Raw genomic sequence first — 20780 nt, 5'->3', positions numbered from 1 at the left:
TTTGTCCAGCAACTAAAGCTTCGCCCAAACTGGGTCATGTAACAGGACAATGATGTCAAACACAGCACCAAATTGACAACAGAATGTCTAAAAACGAAAAGAATCAAGGTGTCGCAATGGCCCAGTCAAGCCTTGACCTCTACCTTACGGAAATGGACCTTAAAAGAGCTGTGCATAACTGCAAACGTCATTGAATTGAGGTGACACTGTAGAGACGAATGGGACAAAATTCCTCTTCAAAAATGTGGGAGACTAAATCAGATCAAATGGGAAAATGTTTACTTCCAGTTATTACTAAAAGTACTTCTACATGCTATTGAATCATGGGGTGTGCTTAGTTTTTTTTTACACAATACTTCTTCATTTTGGTTTCTGTGAAATAAATATTGAGATGGCGTAATGTGTCATGTGTTGCTCTTTATCTCCAGTTGTATAAATAAAGTTAGAAACTGCCAAGAAGCAGCCAGCACCACTATTCAGTGGCTGATCGATACTGTAATATGTCCTGAAGGCACGGCAACAGAATACACATGACAGCATGCTGTCATGGGATGGGATTACACAAGCTGTCACTTGGTTGTCACTCTTTTCTGCATTACTGCACGAGCACTAAGTGGCCATGTTTCGGACCACACCTTTCTTGGCTTTTATTTCAATATAAGCTACACGCCTTAAAGTTTCATGATTGCAGCCTCCACAGTTTTGCAGAGAGGCTATTGTTTTGACAAAATCTGCCTTCAGATACATCTGCCAAAATACTCAGAATGACCTTTGTGATAGTTCCTGCTATGGTTGTGTTGCCATAAAGATACACACTCACAAGATAAAAACAAGATCAGCCATTCTATTCCAGCTCATGAAAACGATTAGTGCACAGTATAGTTTAGTAAGCCATCAGCTAGAATGTAATTACAACCTTTTTAAATTGTTTGCAGTGCTAATAAGTGCCATTATTCATCAGCTACTCTCCGATAAACATCATCTAAATCAATTTGATTCTGTTTTTTTATCCTCAAATATCCTGATTGGGTAAAAACAGCTCAAGTTAAAATAGTGCAATAGTTATTCTAAAAGCCCAAAATGTCACAACTGGCCTCTTTTTCAATGGCATCTTCAAATAACCCTTTGCTTTCACAGGCTCATCATGGCAAGAGTTTAAATGTCTAAAACAGGCTGTCATATATGTCACGTGTTAGCGGCGCGAGCTGATGAGATGGGGGAGAGAAGGGACAAGTTTCCAAGGAGAATCGTTTTTCCTTCCGAGTCTCTGCTAAAATCCTGTCACAATTGTTTGTCAGTCAATATTTCCTGTCTTCCGAGAGGCTCTACAGCTTTAACAGATTTCAAAGTCTGAGGTCAGAGCTGTCTTTAAAGGGTTATTGTTCTCAGAGGGGCATTTCATTGCTCTCGGAAGGCTCTGGACGGAGGCCACAGTGGAACTGGAAATCATCAGGGGTAAAAAACCAGCTGTCTGCAAGTGAACGATGTCCTGCCATCTGAACCGGCTATTGATTTTAAAATTGATCAAAGCAATCGGTGCTGACCAAGAAGATGGCAGGTGCTACATCTTTTATAAACATCCATAGCATAGAAATTTTTAAATTTCACTTGGGCTGTGTTTAAGTCGTCTACTCTCCCTTTTGTTTTGCTTTTTGCTTTTTTCTTGTTGCAAAGAATCACTTCCAAACTGGGGCCAGGCATTTGTTACCTGTAGGCTGGACTGTTGTAATTCCTTAATCTCCGGATATCCTAAAAACTCCCTTTTACTTCCTCTGCATTTACACGCCACTATTTAATTTTGGTCTTCTCTCTCTCTGTAGTTTATGCTTTGTTCTGTAACTTGTCTTTTTCTATCCTTTTCTTTTCGCTTTTTGTTTATTTCCTAAACACACGCAGTCATGTTATTTGTCCCCGTTGTCCTTACGTACTTGCTCATTGACACCCAACAATCCATGATCCCGTATCTATAATACTGTAGGATCCTTACCTTAGAATAGAAAGTGCTAAATGAGTATTGTAAATTGGTGCTGCATAAACTGAACAGAATTGAACCAGTTTCATTGTTTTAACTGACAAAGTGGTGAACGCCATTAACCCTGAAGTGATAACTAATGATTTTAACTCAGTCTTTGCTGGACTGATCAGTATTGTTTTCAGTAGACTCGGAGAAGCACTTGCTTGTAATGTTAGTGGGTTCATAAGTATTTGGACATTAACACATATTTTTGTGTTTTGCCTCTGTATACCACTGCAGTAGCTTTTAAATCACACAGTCAAGATGTGACTGAAGTGCAGACACAGTCCCACATTTTCAGATGCTCAGAAGTAATCGGACAATTGACTGACAAGCTGTCTCATGACCAGGCGATGTCCGTCCCCTCATATTCCATCCCAAATTCAGCAGACAAAACATCTGGGTTCATTTCAAGTGCTGATCTTGTATTTGGTAACCGTTCACTGGAACTCTCATTCAGAGGTCCAAAGAGATGTCAACAAGAGCTCTAAAGTCTATAATTAGGAGAAACCTTTGTGGATGGAAATCAAGAGGGTTTACAACAAGGTGCAAAGCACTGGTCAGACTAAAAAACAGGAAAAGCAGCGAAAGAGTTACCAGAAAACATATAAAAGAGCATGTAGAGTTTTGAAAAAATGCAAAAAAGAAAAAAATCTTTGGACAGAAGAAACCAAGATTATTTTGCACCAGAATGAAGGGAAACATGTGGAGAAGGAAAGGAACAGCAAGTCATCTGTCAAACATGGTGTTGTTATGTTATGGCATATGCGTCTATGCCTGCCAGTGGAACCGGGTCACTGCTGGTTATTGATGATGTGACTGCTGCTAGAAGCAGAGGATGAATACTCTCTGCTGAGGTTCAGCAAATGCTGCAAAACTGATCAGACACTGCTTCACAGTGAAAATGTACCCAAAGCGTACTAAAAAGATAACCTGAGAGTTTCTCAAGGTAAAGAAATGGGAAACGGTTCCGTGGCCAAGTCGCCAAGACACCTGATCGCAACTCAATACTTTTTTAGTTAGCAAAGGCAAAGTTGAAGGCAGAGAGACCCACAAATAGAGACGCAATTAAAGGCAACTGAAGCAAAGACCTGGTAGATCATCTCAAGGGGCGAAACACAACATTGGGTTCGAGACTTCAAGCAGTCACTGACTTCATTAACGCATTAAAACAATCCTTTGTTAATGTGGATCTGTGTATAAAAATAGCTGTAATTTCTAAACACTTAATGAAACAAATTAAAGCTGAACACCTGCGTTTCAGTCTCATTTTGACTGTTTAAAATCCTCTGTGGTGCTGCACAGAAGTCAAGCTTCAAAAAAATGTGTCCTTCTTCCAAAACTTACTGACGTACAGTAACTGTACATCATCAAGCATTTATTTGCTGTTAATACTTGTTTGCAAGTTTTAAGCACATCATTGAAGGTCATATTCACTCTTCCTGTTGATGCCAAAAGAAAACAACACGCTGACGTTTATTAGCTTATATGAATATTTAGACACTTTTATTTTGTTTATAAATTTGGTACATAAGTTGTTGCTGTTTTTTTCATTAGACACATTTACACAACATTTTGTGATAAATCTGACACTGAACATGAACGTGTGTTTATATTTATATAAGTCTTTATAGCAGCAGTATATCGAGGTCATGGCTTCAGCTTTCATTTCCTGCCTTATCTTCCTTATAAACTCTGATTAGCTGGGATTATTACGCATTGCATTACAAATTAAGTCAATAAAATGATGGGATTAGAAGGATTTTTAGGAGTCACTTTGAAGTCTAACGTCCTCCAGTGTCTGCACTGTGGAACTCTAGTGTATAGCTGCCTTTGTTATGGGATTCAGGGGATGCATGATCATAGTTTTGATGAAAGAGCTGCTCTGACAACCAATAAAAGTTTAATGTTTGAAACAAACAAACAAAATAAAACACGAACACATATTCACCCTGCACCTATCTTCAAACTAACTGAACCTTCTCACAGAGAAGACAGAAACGTACACTTTAACACTAGAAATAAATTAACATCCTGGCACACTGTTCACATTTTAACACAACAAATTCTTTACAGACATTGTGCAGGTTGTTGAATCACAGCGAAACAAAGACAACCTGGCAATGAGCTGAAATTCAAAAAGTGCAACAGGAGAGCTTTATGACACTCCCCCGGTGGGGTTTTACTAATAAAAGTTATGTGATTGTATTCATGTGTTTAGCAATATGGCAAAGAATGAATGGGGAGTGACACACTGATAACGGGTACTTACAGAAGGTCTGTAATTCATCTGTCAAATGTTTGTAGCAGTCCACAAGATATCTACAGACTGACAGATTTTTCAGTCTCCAAATTTTGTTTGCAGTCCTTTCACTGGTTCCCATCTTTGAGGGGAAAGTCTTATTTTAGTGATTATGCTTATGGTTATATACATTTTTCTTGTATATCTGCTGTCTCATCTGTAAAGGTGACATGTAGAGGCGGGTCTTTGGGACACACTGGAGGCTCTTTCAGTGGTGTTTCCGACACTTTGTCCTCTAATACGCCGTGTCCCCTCTTAGACCCGTGGACCTCCTGGGGTACCTGCAATGTCTGTACAGCAGGGATGCTAGAGTCACCCTGCACCCCCGCCTGAACTGACCCATGTGGGTGCGTGTTTCTCTCTGATGGGTACAGCATGGTGTGCGATGTGTTCACCATTTCCCGCAATTCACGGGCCATCAGTGAGGGTGAGTCCCGAGAGACGATGGATGAGGAGAGATAACCGTCAGCACAGAGGAAGTGCCTGCCGCTGCTTCGTCCCCGTCCACCCATTTTACAGAACAGACACTTGATTTTCTCCAATAGCTTGAGAACAACTGTCTTTCTGAGCAAGATGTAGATCCAGGGGTCTAGGATGGGGTTGACGGAAGCCATGCGGATGGCCTGCAGGTCGTTAAGTATCGAGTTCTTGTCTCCATCGTTTCTGAACAGCTGATTTATTAAGATCCTCAGCTGAGAGGGAAGCAGAGAAAACAGAAAGGTAGAAAAGTTTAATAAGCATCAACATTTTTATTTATTTATTGCTGAGCTGTAAAAGAACACAGAATAACATTTTACAAAAGTAAACAATTATTTGTTTTTGTTTTTGTCGACGCTTGATTGGCTACACTTGATTCCATCAATTTATTTAATATTCCTACACAGTTGAAATAGAATGGTCAAGCATAAACAGACACTATCTGACTTCTGCTAACTGAGGTAAAGTACAAAGGGCAAGAAGTCAATAAAAGAAATTCCCACATTTCTTGCTCTCATATACCAAATGAGATTTTGGCACTTGGGCTTCCCTCGAGTCTAATCATCAGTTGTCTTTTCAAGACGCCACAGGCCCGGAAGTTTAAATCTTAAGATTTAAAACAGCAGTCAGTTATCACTACTAACATTACAATGAATTGCTTCTTATCATTTCTAATCATTACATCATAATTTTGACCGATATTAAAAAAAAAAAAAATCTCATCCTAAAACGTTTCTAACAGGCACAGTGAGAATATAAAGCTTTTGCAAATGTATTGTTGAGTTGATCTAAAAAATAAACGTGGCACTTGTCTGGGTTGTACAAATTGAAGCTACAGTTCTCTTAGTGCACAGTTCACTTCTGCAAAAGTAACACAAAGAGGAGGATGTTTTAACAAAAACACTCAAAACTTTGCTCCTTGACATTATCTCAGGTTGGACAATGACGTCTGCTGATAAAGCTGAGAATAAACTGAGAATGGAGACTTTTGAAGTTAGCAAATTTAACGACACTTGTTACTGTAAATACTCTCATTAGTCCCCCACACAAACACACGTATTCCCTTGTGTACGTGTGTATGTGTGTATGCTGAAGTGAAAGCACAAAGGGTGTTAAACGCGAAACGTGTGACGGCTCACAAAGTGTGTCAGCAGACCACAAAGCTCTAAACCAAGGACAACATTCAGAAAACACATGCGTAAAACCCATGTTGGTATTTGTGTTTGCGTGCGCACGGTCTATTTTGTCATTACTCTGATCAAGTTTACCACAATTTCTTTGCTGTTTTTTCTTTCTCGAAAAAAATAGCTTGTTAAAACTCTGTGATCGTCTAGTGCGCGCATATACTAGTGGCATGCTTGTTCGTTACCATTTCGCCATACTCACCACTAAAGGTATGGAGCAGATGAGGACGACAGCGGATGTAGCTATAAGCACGATCACCATCTGGATCTCTGCTCCAGCTAATCGTCCAAAATTCCGTCTGCGCCGGAGCTCTGCGACCCGCCGCGGATCTGTTCCCAGAGACGTGCGGCGGATAAACCGCTTGTGCATCAGGATTAGAGCTCCACACACGACCACGTTGCATATGACAGTGGCCAGCACGATGCACGAGTTCACCCCAGCGTACATCAAATTAAAAGTCTTGACAGTTGTGTCGTTGCTTTTCCAGTCGATGAAACACCAGGTCTTAGAGTTCTGGAGCGTCACACTACCGAACCCCAAGCTGGGCAGTGCGCAAAACACAACGTTGGAAATGTATATGGCTAAAAGAGCCAGCGCTGCGAGTCTCTGGTTGACATACTCGTTGTAGAAATATGCGTGGTTTATTGCCAGGTATCTTTCCACTGACATTGCAAATACAATGCCTAGCTGCACCACGAAGAAGAAGAGCAGGATGAAGCCGGAGTACTGGCACAGTGGATCAGCTCCAGGCCAGGTGCCTTTGATGTAGGTGGCGATGGTGACGGGGCTGGCCAGCAAGGTGCCCAGCAGGTCTGTCACCGCCAGGCCACACACAAGTGTGTAAAAAGTCGTCTCTTTTCGTTCCTTTCGTGATATTCGCAGAACAACTATGGCGATGACATTCCCCACCACCCCGAAGATGAACATAATCACCGGGATGGTGATCGATCGAAATCCGGATTGTTCTTTCGTGGAGTTCATAACTGCAATGAATTCTTTCACTTGTTCACGCTGAGCAAAGCAGTGACACTTCCCATTAATGCTCGTTCCTCCAGTTCTCCGGTAACCAAACCCATATCTCCAAAACGTCTCTTTTTACGCACAGAATTTATACTCCATATCTTTGGGTAAAGTACGAATCCGCAGGAGACAAACGTTCACTCAGGTGGTTTTGCTTTGCAAGAGATGTTCCGACCGAGGTTGCGAGCTGCGCTTCACGCTGTAATTACACCATCATCTGACAGAGTAGTTTCCTCTTGGCTCACTGACGGCAGCTCCTCCTCTGTATTTCCTTTAACCAGAGAACTTTTCGCGCAGCACCACAACCAAACACCATCTGCAGCAGAGAAGGCGCCAGAAAGAAGGCGCAGGTTAGAAATGAGTGTCTGAGCTCTTCTTTATGATTGGATTTCCACGTGTGCACCTCCGAGGACGTGAGTTTATCAACGTCTTCATCACCGCAAAAGTCATACCAGTCAGCTGGTTTGAACCAGAATAGTTAATTAAACTGGGAATAACCATGCATAAAAATATCTAATGAAATAGAGTATATAAGTGTGGTTTATAAAAAAAAAAAGCGACTTTATTTATCAAGCAAATTAAAAGATAGCAGGAGATGACTCAGTGGTTTTCCAGAATCAGAGGAAACTCAAGTGATGTGAAGCAGTCTAAAGTCTAGAAGCCTGCTTCATCTTTGTCTTTACGCAGAGGGAAAAGTCGCACTTTTTATTGCGCCACAGTTGCAAAACAGCTCTGCACACCAGTTTCTCGACTTATTTTCACACAACACAAATACAGTGTTGATGCACTGTTATCTTGATCATGATGCACGGTACTCTTCAGGTTATGCAGTCACAGGCTCACATTATAACAACACGTTTTTCACTTGCTTCAAGAAAGCCAAGTGGTTTCGAAATTTTACAAGATTTATGTCCCTCTGAATAAAGCCGGTCATATTGATGCATTAGTGATATAAACTATAGGTACCACACTACAACATAAACCACTTTGCTGGAAAAATTAAGCTGAAAAACGAACTTAATGTACTTAACCTTTTTTTTTTTTTTTTACATGGTTCTATTGCTACTTGTGCGTATACCTCCATCAAAGTAAAATGATCAAAGTCGAAGCATGACACACGCTGTGATTGGCACTTTAAGTATAAGTTTGAGAAAGAATTGACTTACCATCTGTCTGAATGAGGAAACAGAAGGCTGCAGATTGTTGGATCCCTTTTCAAAAATGTCACCAGTCAGCACAAACTCAGAGGCTATGAGTCACTGTGAACTGGGAATAATCTTTGAGTTCCTAATGAATGGAAAAAAACAAAAACAAAGCACCAAAAAAAAAAAAAAAAAAAAATCTTTTTATCCCATTACAGGGACCTGTCTATCGGGACCTGTGGGTTTAATTTGCATACCTTTGCAATATTTAATAGTGTGTTGAAAATTAACATAGGGAATTTATCCAGGTTTTTAAGTACTTTAACATAATTTAGACTGGTATAATTTTGAAAAACTAATTTTAGTTACTTCCAGAGTTTTAATGTATGCAAATGATAAAGCAGATTAGTCACAGGGGAGAAGGTAAGTCCACCTCCACATTTAACATTGTTAAAAAATCAGATAAATCAGATAATAAGATAAAATTCAGGGATTGTGGAATACGTGGACGCAAAACTCCAAAGAAAGTGGGAGACCAAAGATAGACATTGTCTTTTTTAGACCTTGGAAAACTATGTCGTGCTCTTGTCCTCATGCCATGGCCTAAAGTCCTCATCAGCTGCTTACTTTTTTCCATCATGTACAATCGGCATTTAAAATCACCAGACCTGATGTCCCCAAGTGAAGCCCAAGAGAAGACTCATCTGTCTACATTGGCAGGTTTAAATTATTTTCATTTTCATTTTCACATGCTGTCAAACTCAGTTCAGCCATCATCATTCTTACCCACCTTCTTCAGCCTCTGTTTCATATGTTTTAAATGTCAGTGCTCTCATTCTGCCTTTGATGCTCTCATTTGTGCAAACCACCTCCTCGCCATTTCCACTTCACCCTGGTCGATCAGAGACCGTTTCCAAGCTTCAGTCTGCTTCATCTAAACTAGCACCAGCACCTAGACTTTGACGGGCCCTGACCTACTTCGTGTCATTCTTGACACTCTGTTCTGTTGCTTCATCAGACTCCAATCACCAAATAGCTTTTTACTTTTTAACTATTTAAATTCTGTAACTCAATGAATTCATCTTTAGCGATGTCTGGGTTTACTCTTCTATAGGGAGCATTTGATTTAGGCCAGGTTAAGATTGTTGTCTCTTTTAAATGAGACAATTTGAAAGATCAAACCAAATTCTTTATCTCAGTTGATCACGTTCACTTCTTTCAAATTATCTCTCAGTCATAAAAGTCACAATGTCTGCAAGTAACTCTGCTGGTGAACAAAATGTATGAATCTGTACTCTGAAACCCATGCAGGTACACGGAGAACATGCAAGCTTGACACAGGAAGGCTTTAGCCAACAAGGAACCAGGAACAATTCTCACTTGTCCAAACAGAACATTTGACAAAACTACAGTTACGGTAAACATTTAGCCAAAGATCAGGGTTTCTGGAATAACAGGTAAATCAGAAACCGTTGTTTGGCCGTCACACTGGTAAACATGTTTGCTTCAAAATACATTCAAAACCAGTGATAATACTGCGGATGACTGCGTTTACACCTCTATAGGCAGTATTTCGTTTAGCTTAGATTAAGATCTTTTAAAACAGATGAATTCCCCAGTGACATGCAGACACATCTGCTTCATCAAGATTAAACCAAAACCACAATCTTTAAGACAACTTAACCAAAGCAGTTTTTAAATGAAAAAATAAAACACAGATGGAAGTATTCTAATTTCTGACCTTTGCTATCATGAGTCAGCTGTATACTGTAGCTGTATACTAATTCTACTATGCTCTATGCTAAGAGTGATTAGAAAAGTGCTAATGAGCATGGCGAAAAAAAGCCGTGCTCCCTCTCTGACATGGAAATGAAAATAATCCAATGACTTATTTTTAAGAAAAAGCAAGTTTGTTTTGTACGGTATTTAACACCAACACCATTTAAAATGATTCCTATGACATAAAAGGTTATCACAAAAAGAAAAAAATAACCCACAAGGCCATATGGCAAGACATCTATAAATAGCGTTTTGTCTTTCTTATCAGATTTCCACGCAAAGACTGTGACACATGCTATTTTACAGGAATCCACTCTACAGCTGCAAATGTGCACAAGCCTCCAAGCTGCTGTCAATGAATGCAAACATCGCTGTATAAAGTTCTTAATTTTACTTTTCACACTTCGCTCGAAGATCAAAACGTGTCGAACACACATTTGCGTCAGCCAGTGGTATGTTTTAACCTTGTGGTAAAGACAAACCACCATTTCCCATCTTGTAAACATTCTACTGTGTCACCTCAGAACTTTTCAAGACTATCTCAATTATATAAATTGACATGAATATTTAAGAAAGTAGCCATTAATCCAAATAATATAAAGTGCTATAAAAATGCAACTTCAAACACAATGTTATGTTTGTTAAATGTGTGACATTTTAATATGGACATTTGCACTGTGCAATGCAATGACAGCTGCAGCAGGTAAATAACTCAATGTTTGTTAGGGCACGTGTCGGGAAGTTGATAGTTGTTGTGATAGTTGTGATTCAAACAAGTGATGACTAACAAATCAATTCTGTTTTTTGTGACTTGTAAACAAGATGATTTAGAGCAGGATGTTAGTGTTTGTGTGCTAGTGTGGTCTGCAAATATGTCACATACGCCACCACAACACTTGTGAAACTTTCAAAGAGGTAACACTTCTTCTGACCACAGGGTGAGGCTTTCTTTCCAACAAAGAAAAAGGTCACTCATATCAGAAAAAAAAAACATTTTAATGGGTAACTTTGCTCTAGTAACAACTAGGTACAAGGTGAAAGGTTTAATTAATGCTATGGCAAGTCTCATATTCTGAGAGGTTTCATGGCGTTGCTGTGTCTCTAAGCTGGTAGTTTGTCAGAAAGCAAACAAATTCATATTGTAGGCAAATGTCAGAGAAAAGTTCATGTTTAGTGCCGTGAAGTTGTGGAACACTTTCTAAAGCGGCCAGCAAGTCTAATTCTTAAAAGGCACACTCTGTTGCAGATGAATCCAATTATGGGAGTGGCTTACGGTCTGACAGCCTTTCTTTGCTGGTGTCTTTTCTGATGGGATGTTGCAGCTATCCTCTCTTTATTTTGTTTAAGAGGTCACTCAACTACTGCCTTCCTATGGTCCAAGGCAGTTTCCTCCCAAAGGCCAGTGGCCATGCCACTCCTCTTCATGTCTATTTTTCACACATCCAATTTGGTGCTTGCCTTCTTTCAAGGTCTTTTGGGATGCGTTCATTGTTCATTTTTCTGACATGTTCAAGTCCAAATGTCGTGTTTGTTTGAGGATAGTGTACATAGTTGGTAGTTGGTAGCCCTGTTCCGGCAAGCATGAGAATGTTAGTGACCTTGTCTGTCCATGTAATGCCCAAAATGGAGTTGGAAATTCCTCATGTAGAAAGTGTTCAGCCTGTGTTCTTGCCTAGCGTAGGTTATTCAGGAATCACTTCCTTGGAGAAACATGCTGAACGTGTTGGTGGCAGCCAGGCCAGTCCTTTTGCAAATTCCTATTTTCATGGACTTGTTTGGGGTAATTGTGCAGCAAAGGGAAGCAAAATGTGGAACAGCATCCAGTGCATAGCTGTTGATTAGAAGCTTTGAGACAGCAGATGTTCTTTGGCACATGATTTGGGTTTTCTTTAATCGGATGGTCAGCTTGAAGTCATCACAAGCAGCTGCGAACTTGTCAAGACGGCTGTGTAGTGCTTTCTCCGGGCGGGAAATGAGTGTTGTTGTCATCAGCAAATACTAGATCTTGGATCAGGACTTCTCATGCTTTGGTCTTTTTCTTCAAATGTTCAGGGTTGAAAAGTTTCCCATTGTTTTTTGTGTGATGCTCTCTTTGAATGTGTCATGTAGAAGTAGGCAAAAGAATATAAGCTGAAAAGTGTTGTAGCCAGCAAACATCCTTGTTTGACCCCACTTTATATGGCAAAAGGTTTGGACAAGGATCTGTCAAATTTCACTGCTCTTGTCCTAATTGCAAGAGAGAAGTTTCTCTTTATTGAGATTATTTTATGTTTTATTTCAACACTCATGTTATTGTAGAAAGGTTTACATGGCTCTACATTGCCAGCAAACCAAGTATACATAACTCCTAAATACAGTTAGGTCCATAACTATTTGGACAAGGACAAAGTTTTTATAATTTTGCCTCTGTACACAGACGCAGGGAGTTCCAAGTGTAGATTAATTTACCACTTGAAAGTGTTGTATTAACTGTTCAAGAATTACAGACATTTTTATATATAGTAGCATATTTTTCAGATCTCATTTTAAACTATATGCAGATAAATCTAAATCAGTTAAAGACCATATATAGATTTAAGGTTTTTTCTTCTGTTTTACACTTGTAGTATGTTGGCTTGCACTTGTTTTTCCCTTAAGGGCAGCAGCTACTAGTCTCTCTAAACAAAATGGGCAACTGGGTACCGCTTTCTGGCTTACACTTCATGTGGCTTTGGCTCAGTAATAAAGAGGCAAACAAGCATTTACTGTAACTGTTGAGGCATGACTGCTGGCAGCAGAGATAAAATTGCAAATACCCAAGGGTGCAAAGCACAAGTACAAAACAAAAACAATGATGTAAGCGCAAGGACGTGTATGCTGTGGCTCTTCAGCAAATTAGTCAGATATTTGAAGTCTGATCAAATCTTTATGGATCTTTATGGTTTCACATTGCTAACCATTTTTGATGATAGTCTTTGCAAATATGACTCAGAACCGAGAGTTAATATGATATGCCATTAATACTCTTCCAGGATGGGCATTTGCAATGTTTATACAGCAACTGTGGTAAACATGTTAGATTCATCACCAGGCTAAATAATAAAACAGTTTGGGGTTATTTGTCTTGATCGAAAATCAGGTCAACTAACCACTGGCTTTCCAAAAACGTCATGTCATTCACAACATTACTGTGTACAGTCTAGTGAAAAAGAAAGTTTTCACAGGACTCTATGCAGTTCTGTGAAAAATTAAGTAGACCCTTAGTGCTTCCATGGGAATTAGGAGGGTAAGCAGCAGCCAAGTGTGGCTAATCAAAAGCAGTTGATTTACTGATCATCGGCAAGTGTGAGCATCTCCGTGAAACCACAGGTATTGAAAATCTGCTAGTCTGAAGCATTGGGTATGTGTTAATGCAATGCTGCAATTTTCCAAGGAGTGGATGTTCAAGCAAATTCACCCCAAGGTCAGACTAAGAGAAACTGCAAAAAACTACATCTAAGACTCTACAGGTTTCAATTAGCCTGTTTATTGGTAAAGTAAATAACAGGAAAATTTGGAAAACACTGTATAAGTATGGTTTGTCTGGAAAGGTTGCCACAGGAAAGCTTCTTTTCCTTTCTAAAGAAAACATAGAAACACAGCTTAGATTTGCAAAGTTTCTTCTGAATAGGCTACAAGGCTTATGGAACAACCAACCAAAGAGGTGCAAACAAGGCATATTTGCACATGCACCTCATATCTGTCAAGCACGGTGTTGGAGGGGGTGATGATTTTGGTTTGTTTTGCAGCCCCAGAATCTGGACACTTTGATATCATTGAGTCGACCATGAACCACATACCAAAGTATTCTAGGGTCAAATGTGAGGCAATCTGTCCAATGGCTAAAGCTTGGCTGAAATTTGGTCATGTTATAGAACAATAATCCAAAACACAACAGCGAATCTCCAATAGAATGGCTGAAAAAGTAAACGGCAACAGCCCAGAGCAGAGTCCAAAGTAAAATGCAAAAATTACAAATGATTAACTATTTGAGAGAAGGAATTTGGGACAACTGCAACTAGCCACTAAACTCGGCAGTTATTCATTGTTTTAGTAAATGTAAAAGTATTTAAAAAGTTAGCTTAGTTTAGCAAATACATTTTCCTTCCTTTTCATTGGAGTGTTATTATTTAATAGGATTTTGTAAATCGTTACTTTACGTTTAGGCATTTTCTTTGGGATCTTTGACATGTCAGCTCTCACCTGCAGCTGAACTGGAGCAAAACTGAATTTATAAGACTGATGTGGACAGAGTGACAACGAGCTCATAGGCTGAAATCTCTCAACTTGAATAAACTACCCTGGGTGTGTGTAGATGTAGCACAGGAATGCTGATCCTAGAAAAAGAAAATACTGAAAAGGAGCTTTGTCCCTGCCTGGGAAAAACATACAGATTTTTGAGTTCCTCAGGGAGGCATAAGCACCGAGATCACCACCCGCCACAGCCCCCATGCTCCCATCCTTTTTTCTCTTCCTCATCATGAACTCAGGTCCACTTTGGGGAGTTGAGCCAAGTGTAAGTGAGGTCATGTGACAAAACCTCAGATTCCTTTTTAGTGTGGACTTCCCCGGAGGCCTAATGAACACAGAATTTATCATAAGAACAGATTGGCTGCAGAAATGCATTTGCACCATAACCCTCTGAGAGCATAGGATAGATTTTCATGAGTACAGCAGAGAAAATTAATTATCATTTTATGTGTCAGTGAGGATCGCGTACTCTGTTTCTCTTTTACAAGTGCAGATCTGTCTTATGTTGTTTATTTTACTGTTGCGGTGTATGACTATGCATGCTATGCTCTAACATTTCGGAGTTTGCCAAGAGTTGGAGATGCCCAATACAGCTTGAAGATCCCCTCAGTTCTAAATAAGGGGATGAATGTCTGAGTGGCAAGTCCTGATTTGTCTTTACTCCATGCCAGTTCTTATTTAAATGAATAAAAAAAAATAAGACAGTGGAATCATGAGACTGCCAATAAATAGAGGAAAGCCAAGCACCAAAAATGGCTTTAACTTCTTGGGTGTTTGCTCCAGAGAAAGTCCAGCTATTATCACGCCACCCCACATAACCTTCCCACGTCATTAGAAAGGAGTAAACCCCCTGGAGACTCAGGTTACTGCCCCTAGTCCTGTGAAGCAGCTCGGGTTAAAGGTGGATCTCTGAGGATGTGGATGTATTCTGAGTTTACCCCAATAAACAATCCAGAAATTGTATTAGCAGTGGGATATTTAGAAAAGATTAAAAGATAAACACTGAGGGAGACGTGACAGCAAAAAGCTGCAGCTTGGGCTTTTGACAGAGTGCTGACAAGAGGTTAATTTCAAGTCAAAAAATCTGTGATGGCTTTATAGCAGTGACATCTTTTACCTTTTAACTGAATACCCAAATAAATATTTACATGTGATAAATGCTTGTTCTTTTACAGTTTTTCTCAGTCGCTTTGGTGCGTTTCTCAGAACACCATCAACATTTGCACAGCAGTTAGTGCATTTCCCAAAACAATTAGTGCAAACTGCAAAACCTAGTGGATAGCCTGCAAAAGCACGTCACATGCACAGAATTGATTATCCATACCGCAAAAGCAAGTATCCATGTCAATGAAACTGCCAGTGCCATCAAAATGAAAAGTCTTGACACCATCTGTATGAACAAGATAGTCAAATGGCATTGTCATGTTTCCACTATGACAGTTTATAATTTCAGTGTTTCCCATTGCAAAAACAATTGGTGACACCTGAAAATGCTGACGACAGCACTATGGCCTACCTGTACAGCCATCTGAAATGTGCAGTGAAGTCACTGTAGATGTTATGGGAGTCTTGGGAGTAACTGAGACACTGAATAAGTACGTTTCACATTTCCATTGTGTAGAAGTGTTTGTAATCCTACAGAATTGTGCAAAAGAAAAATATGCTACAGTCACTTGTTCACTGTAGAATACATGTAAACATAAAATCACCCATTTGGTAGAGCTGTGCACTAATGTGAACAATAAACAGCACATGTAACAGTACAGTAAATCATTCTGGCACATCCAGACGTTCCTGTCTGTCTGGCCACATATTTTCATCTACATCACAACAGATGTTATCCCTCGCAATGCAGCGAGGAAAGTATCTCCTGGAGTGGCGAATCCATCCTCTGCAGGACCCTGCTGTGATGTCGTCACATGCTGCATCCATGGCTGCTAGCAGGGCCATTTGCTCATGTGGATGCCGGTCATAAACTTTCCACCTCCAGGCAGAGAAAAACTCCTCTATTGGATTAAGGAATGGGGAATATGGAGGGAGATATTCAACCAGAATTCTGTCATGTGCTGCAAACCACTCTCTGACCTGATGGGAGTGGTGAAAACGGACATTATCCCAGACAACAACATACTTGCTGAGTTGGCCTCCACCTCTCTCATTCTCAGGGACTAGGTCCCTGTAAAGCACAGGTGTCAAACTCCAGGCCTCGAGGGCCGGTGTCCTGCAGGTTTTGGATGTGACCTTGATCCAACACAGCTGATTTAAATGGCTAAATTACCTCCTCAACATGTCTTGTAGTTCTCCAGAGGCCTGGTAATGAACTACTCATTTGATTCAGGTGTGTTCACCCAGGGTGTTATCTAAAACCTGCAGGACACCGGCCCTCGAGGCCTGGACTTCGACACCCCTGCTGTAAAGAGTGTCTAAAAATGTCAGGAGATGTTGGGTATTGTATGGACCAAGAAGGGGGATATGGGTGAGGACGCCGTTGTCTGATCATATTGAACACATGTAGAGTTCATGTTCCTGACTTCTCACTGAAACATTCAACAAAGTTTCAAATCCGACACTGATGTAAAGATGGCTGCACACATGGTAATATTCCTCCGCGCTGACCAGGGACTTCAGTGGTTGCCCTCTGTCCAATGTAATTTCTTCCACGCCTTCTGCCTTTGGCCAGATTGAAACCTGCCTCATCAACATATATGAATGTGTGCAGTGTTTCCCTGGCTTCCAGCTCCAGTACACGCTTTAGAGAGAGACAGAAATGCAATGTTACAATATGCCTGTGTACAGTAACAAACAGTAATGCATGCATTTGGTAAAACACATTGTAGAGTATGTGCTGTGGAATTGCAAGTGTACTGCATGAAACTACTGATACTGTAAAACAGTTTGCAGTGCAGAACATAGAAGACCAGCTTTACCTGCACATACTGGTGACGGATCTCCTTCACCCTGTCACTGTTTCGTTCAAATGGCACTTTATACAATTGCTTCATGTGGATTTCATTCTTCTTGAGTACTCTGTCAATTGTTGAAATTGAAACAGATTCAATATTGCCAAATACCGTGTCGTTCTCTATGACAGCGCTTTGTATTTCTCTCAGCTTTATTGCATTGTTTGCAATGACCATTGCACAAATGGCTTCTTCTTGCTGTGGGGTAAAAGGGGCCCTCTTCGCCTCTCCGAGGTTGTCTGACAATCCTATGTGGTGCAGAGTGGACTTTTGTGAATTTGCAAATACAGCACAGTAACATGTGATGTGTCTGAGATGGCACAGTACAGTACAGTGAAGTACTGTTTGCATACCTGTTTTCCCTACGGAATGTTTGAATGATTGAACTGACAGTAGTTCTTCCAATATTGGGTTGCACCCTTCGACCAGCCTCCTCCATGGTGAGGCCGTGATTGACAACATGGTCCACAATTGTAGCCCTTATTTCATTAGGAATCCGCCTATATCTGCCTCTTCTCCTCTTCCTCTTCCCTTCCTCCCCGCATCCTCACCCCTCTTCCACGGTGCTGACCTTCCATTTTGTGTCACAGAAGTGTAGAAATGGTACACAGTAGCTCCTGCGCAGTTTATATATGCTTGCCAATTGGGGATTCACAGGATTCATCCATAATTGACAGTGAACAAGTTGTTTGTCATTGGTTACAACTGAACTTTCACACGCCTCCTCATGAGTGACAGCTGTAATTCACCTGAGATCAATTGTTCAATTTCGGAGCCATTTCAGGAAAATGATACAGAAAGGTATAGGATTTGCTTGACAGATGGCCAATATTTGGCATGTGATAACTAGTTCAACAATTTTGTGTGTGATGACTCAAGCAATGGATGTATGACTATTAGTTTTATTGGGAATGACTATTCAGCATCCATAGGTATGATTACTTTTGACTGACATGACATAAGCAAATGGAAATGTCAGGAAGCAGCAGGAAATGTATGGAAGCAACTGATTCATGTCCAAGATCATTTGCAGTTTGTTCAGAGAGGGAGAAATTGCTACTATGATGTGCACAAATGACTGAGTGTTGTGGAGGTTGAACTAATAGTTATGAGAATTTCAATTCTGATCTGAGAAACGCACCAAAGCGACTGAGAAAAACTGTAAGTTATCATCTATCTATCTATCTATCTATCTATCTATCTATCTATCTATCTATCTATCTATCTATCTATCTATCTATCTATCTATCTATCTATCTATCTATCTATCTATCTATCTATCTATCTATCTATCTATCTATCTATCTATCTATCTATCTATCTTATATATATATGGGAGACAGAGAGAGAGAGTGAGTTGGTAAGTTATTAGTAAATTAACAGGTTTTAGAAGAACAAACTTCTGTTCCACAAAGGTTAAACATTAAACATCACAGCGATTACGCTCAGACCACAGGCACTCAGCCAGTGTATAAATTACATATTATGTCTCATGTATTACTGCACAGGTAGAAAGATGTGAAGAAAGTTGTTTTTTACAGTAAACTACCTTTATTTTTTTCCTTTGCACTTTATTTACAAACAAAACACGACAGCAACTTAGAAGAGACACATCCAGGACAAGGACATCCATGATACAATAATTGAAAACTCAAGTAAACCAAACACAAATTATGCATTTGCACTAAATGTCATAATTACTCACTAGGTGACAAGGTATGACAGTTTGTGTGGGAGGTGATGAAGAGAGACTACGCTGTGTTGTGTGTCTCAAAATATTTGATCTAGACTTTATGAAAGCAAACATACTCTTTGTTATTGTGTCACACACTTAAGTCATGTATGTGTGTATTGATTATAGTCAGTGTTTGAAAGCAGGGCTTTTGAATCGAATGGTGAGGTGGTAGAGGAAGAATGCTTGAAAATACTAGCTACAAAAGGAGGGCAGTTTGGGAGATAAACCTTGGGAATGCAGCATACAGTACGCACTCACTTGCACAAGTCATATATGTAGCGTTACTCCCACGCCTGAGCAGATGTAACATTTCTGTGCCATGAATCACCGCACAGTAACACTGACTGTCTAGATAGAACATACAGCCTGTTCTCTACTTACTTGATAGCTCATGCTTAAAAGGAAAAAAAAAAACAGTGTTTTATCTTTGCTGGCACCAGTATAGAGAGTTGGAGTCCGTGTGACCGTGTGTTGAAAGATGAGGCCCAGCAGTTGTGTCACATATCTGACCCATCACTTCTCTTCTTGGACGTCCTGCACATGTGGGTGGAGAGGACATGTGACAAGTGCCATCTGTATACGCGTGTGTCTATTTTTTGACTTCTTCTTGCTTTTAGATCTTGTTTTTAACCTGCCCCCGTTTTTCCCTCTAAATCAGTGCATTCATAAAGAACCTCAGACACTTATACGGCTATAATTATGCTCATCAGTTCGCACTGGTGCGGTTTTAACATAAGCTTTAGAAGAACAAGTCTTGACAGTTGCAAACTATTTCCCTGCAGCGGCTTGGAAAGCAAACATCAGGTACTTCACGTCCCAGAGTTTTTGTGTACGTGTGAGACTGAGTGACAGACATAGATGGGGAGATGCATTAGACAATTACCAAATTAAAACAATTGTCAAAACCTCTCATGCACATTTCATCCAGTGTACACAAAAAAAAGGTACATTTTTACTTCCAGTTTGACCTGACGTGAAACAAGCCTCAGCAGACCCCAGCTGTGTGAAAAGATGACCTTGTCTGACCTGTTTACCGAAACATACGCATCATTTCATTTTGCACAGTGCACTGCATGTTTTGTGAGCAATGAAGCGTATCGCTTCGGGCAAATATTTAAGGGGAAATCCACCCTGTTATTTTGTTTTATACTATGGTCTCTTACTTCAGCTTAAAAAAACAAGACAAGCTGTGGTGAAGATCATCGCTGGTAGGCGTAAAAGTGATCCAAATGATCTTAGATGATTTGTCAAAAAATCTAAAACATAATTTCACCACTTCTCCGAAAGTTGAATCTGTTCATCTGGACGTAGCGTTTTGTGGGAGAAACGTTTCTCCCACAAAACGCTACGTCCAGATGAACAGATTCAACTTTTGGAGATTTACTTTCCTGGATGATTGAGAATGCATCAAGACGATAATTTCACCACCATCCGTCCGTCCTTTGTCCTTGTCATCACTATCGTACATGTAGGTAGATGTCAATAAAGTTGGCGTTGTGATACTTCAGCATTTAGGTAGCACTACAGGAGAGGAACAAGCATTAACTAAGCTACTTTTTAAAGTGGAAGATATTTTCATGATTTCAGATCATCAGAAATACACACACACACACACACACACACACACACACACACACACACACACACACACACACACACACACACACACACACACACACACACACACACACACACACACACACACACACACACACACACACACACACACACACACACACACACACACACACACACACACACACACACACACACACACACACACACACACACACACACACACACACACACACACACACACACACACACACACACACACACACACACACACACACACACACACACACACACACACACACACACACACACACACACACAC

The 20780-nt window shown here is 40.2% G+C and overlaps 1 protein-coding gene across 1 annotated transcript; it reads right to left on the bottom strand.

Moving 5' to 3' along the window:
* Positions 1–3489: 3489 nt before the first annotated feature.
* ptger4b (prostaglandin E receptor 4 (subtype EP4) b) lies at positions 3490–7294 on the bottom strand. Its single transcript, XM_031754618.2, has 2 exons — positions 6180–7294; positions 3490–5008 (listed from the first exon to the last, which is right to left on the bottom strand). The coding sequence occupies exons 1-2, from the start codon at positions 6957–6959 to the stop codon at positions 4439–4441; spliced, it is 1350 nt and encodes a 449-aa protein (XP_031610478.1). The 5' UTR covers positions 6960–7294; the 3' UTR covers positions 3490–4438.
* Positions 7295–20780: the final 13486 nt, after the last annotated feature.

This window comes from Oreochromis aureus, linkage group 7 (genome assembly GCF_013358895.1).
Source record: "Oreochromis aureus strain Israel breed Guangdong linkage group 7, ZZ_aureus, whole genome shotgun sequence".
In the NCBI taxonomy this organism is placed as follows: domain Eukaryota; kingdom Metazoa; phylum Chordata; class Actinopteri; order Cichliformes; family Cichlidae; genus Oreochromis; species Oreochromis aureus.
This window is presented reverse-complemented; position numbering and strand designations above follow the sequence as displayed.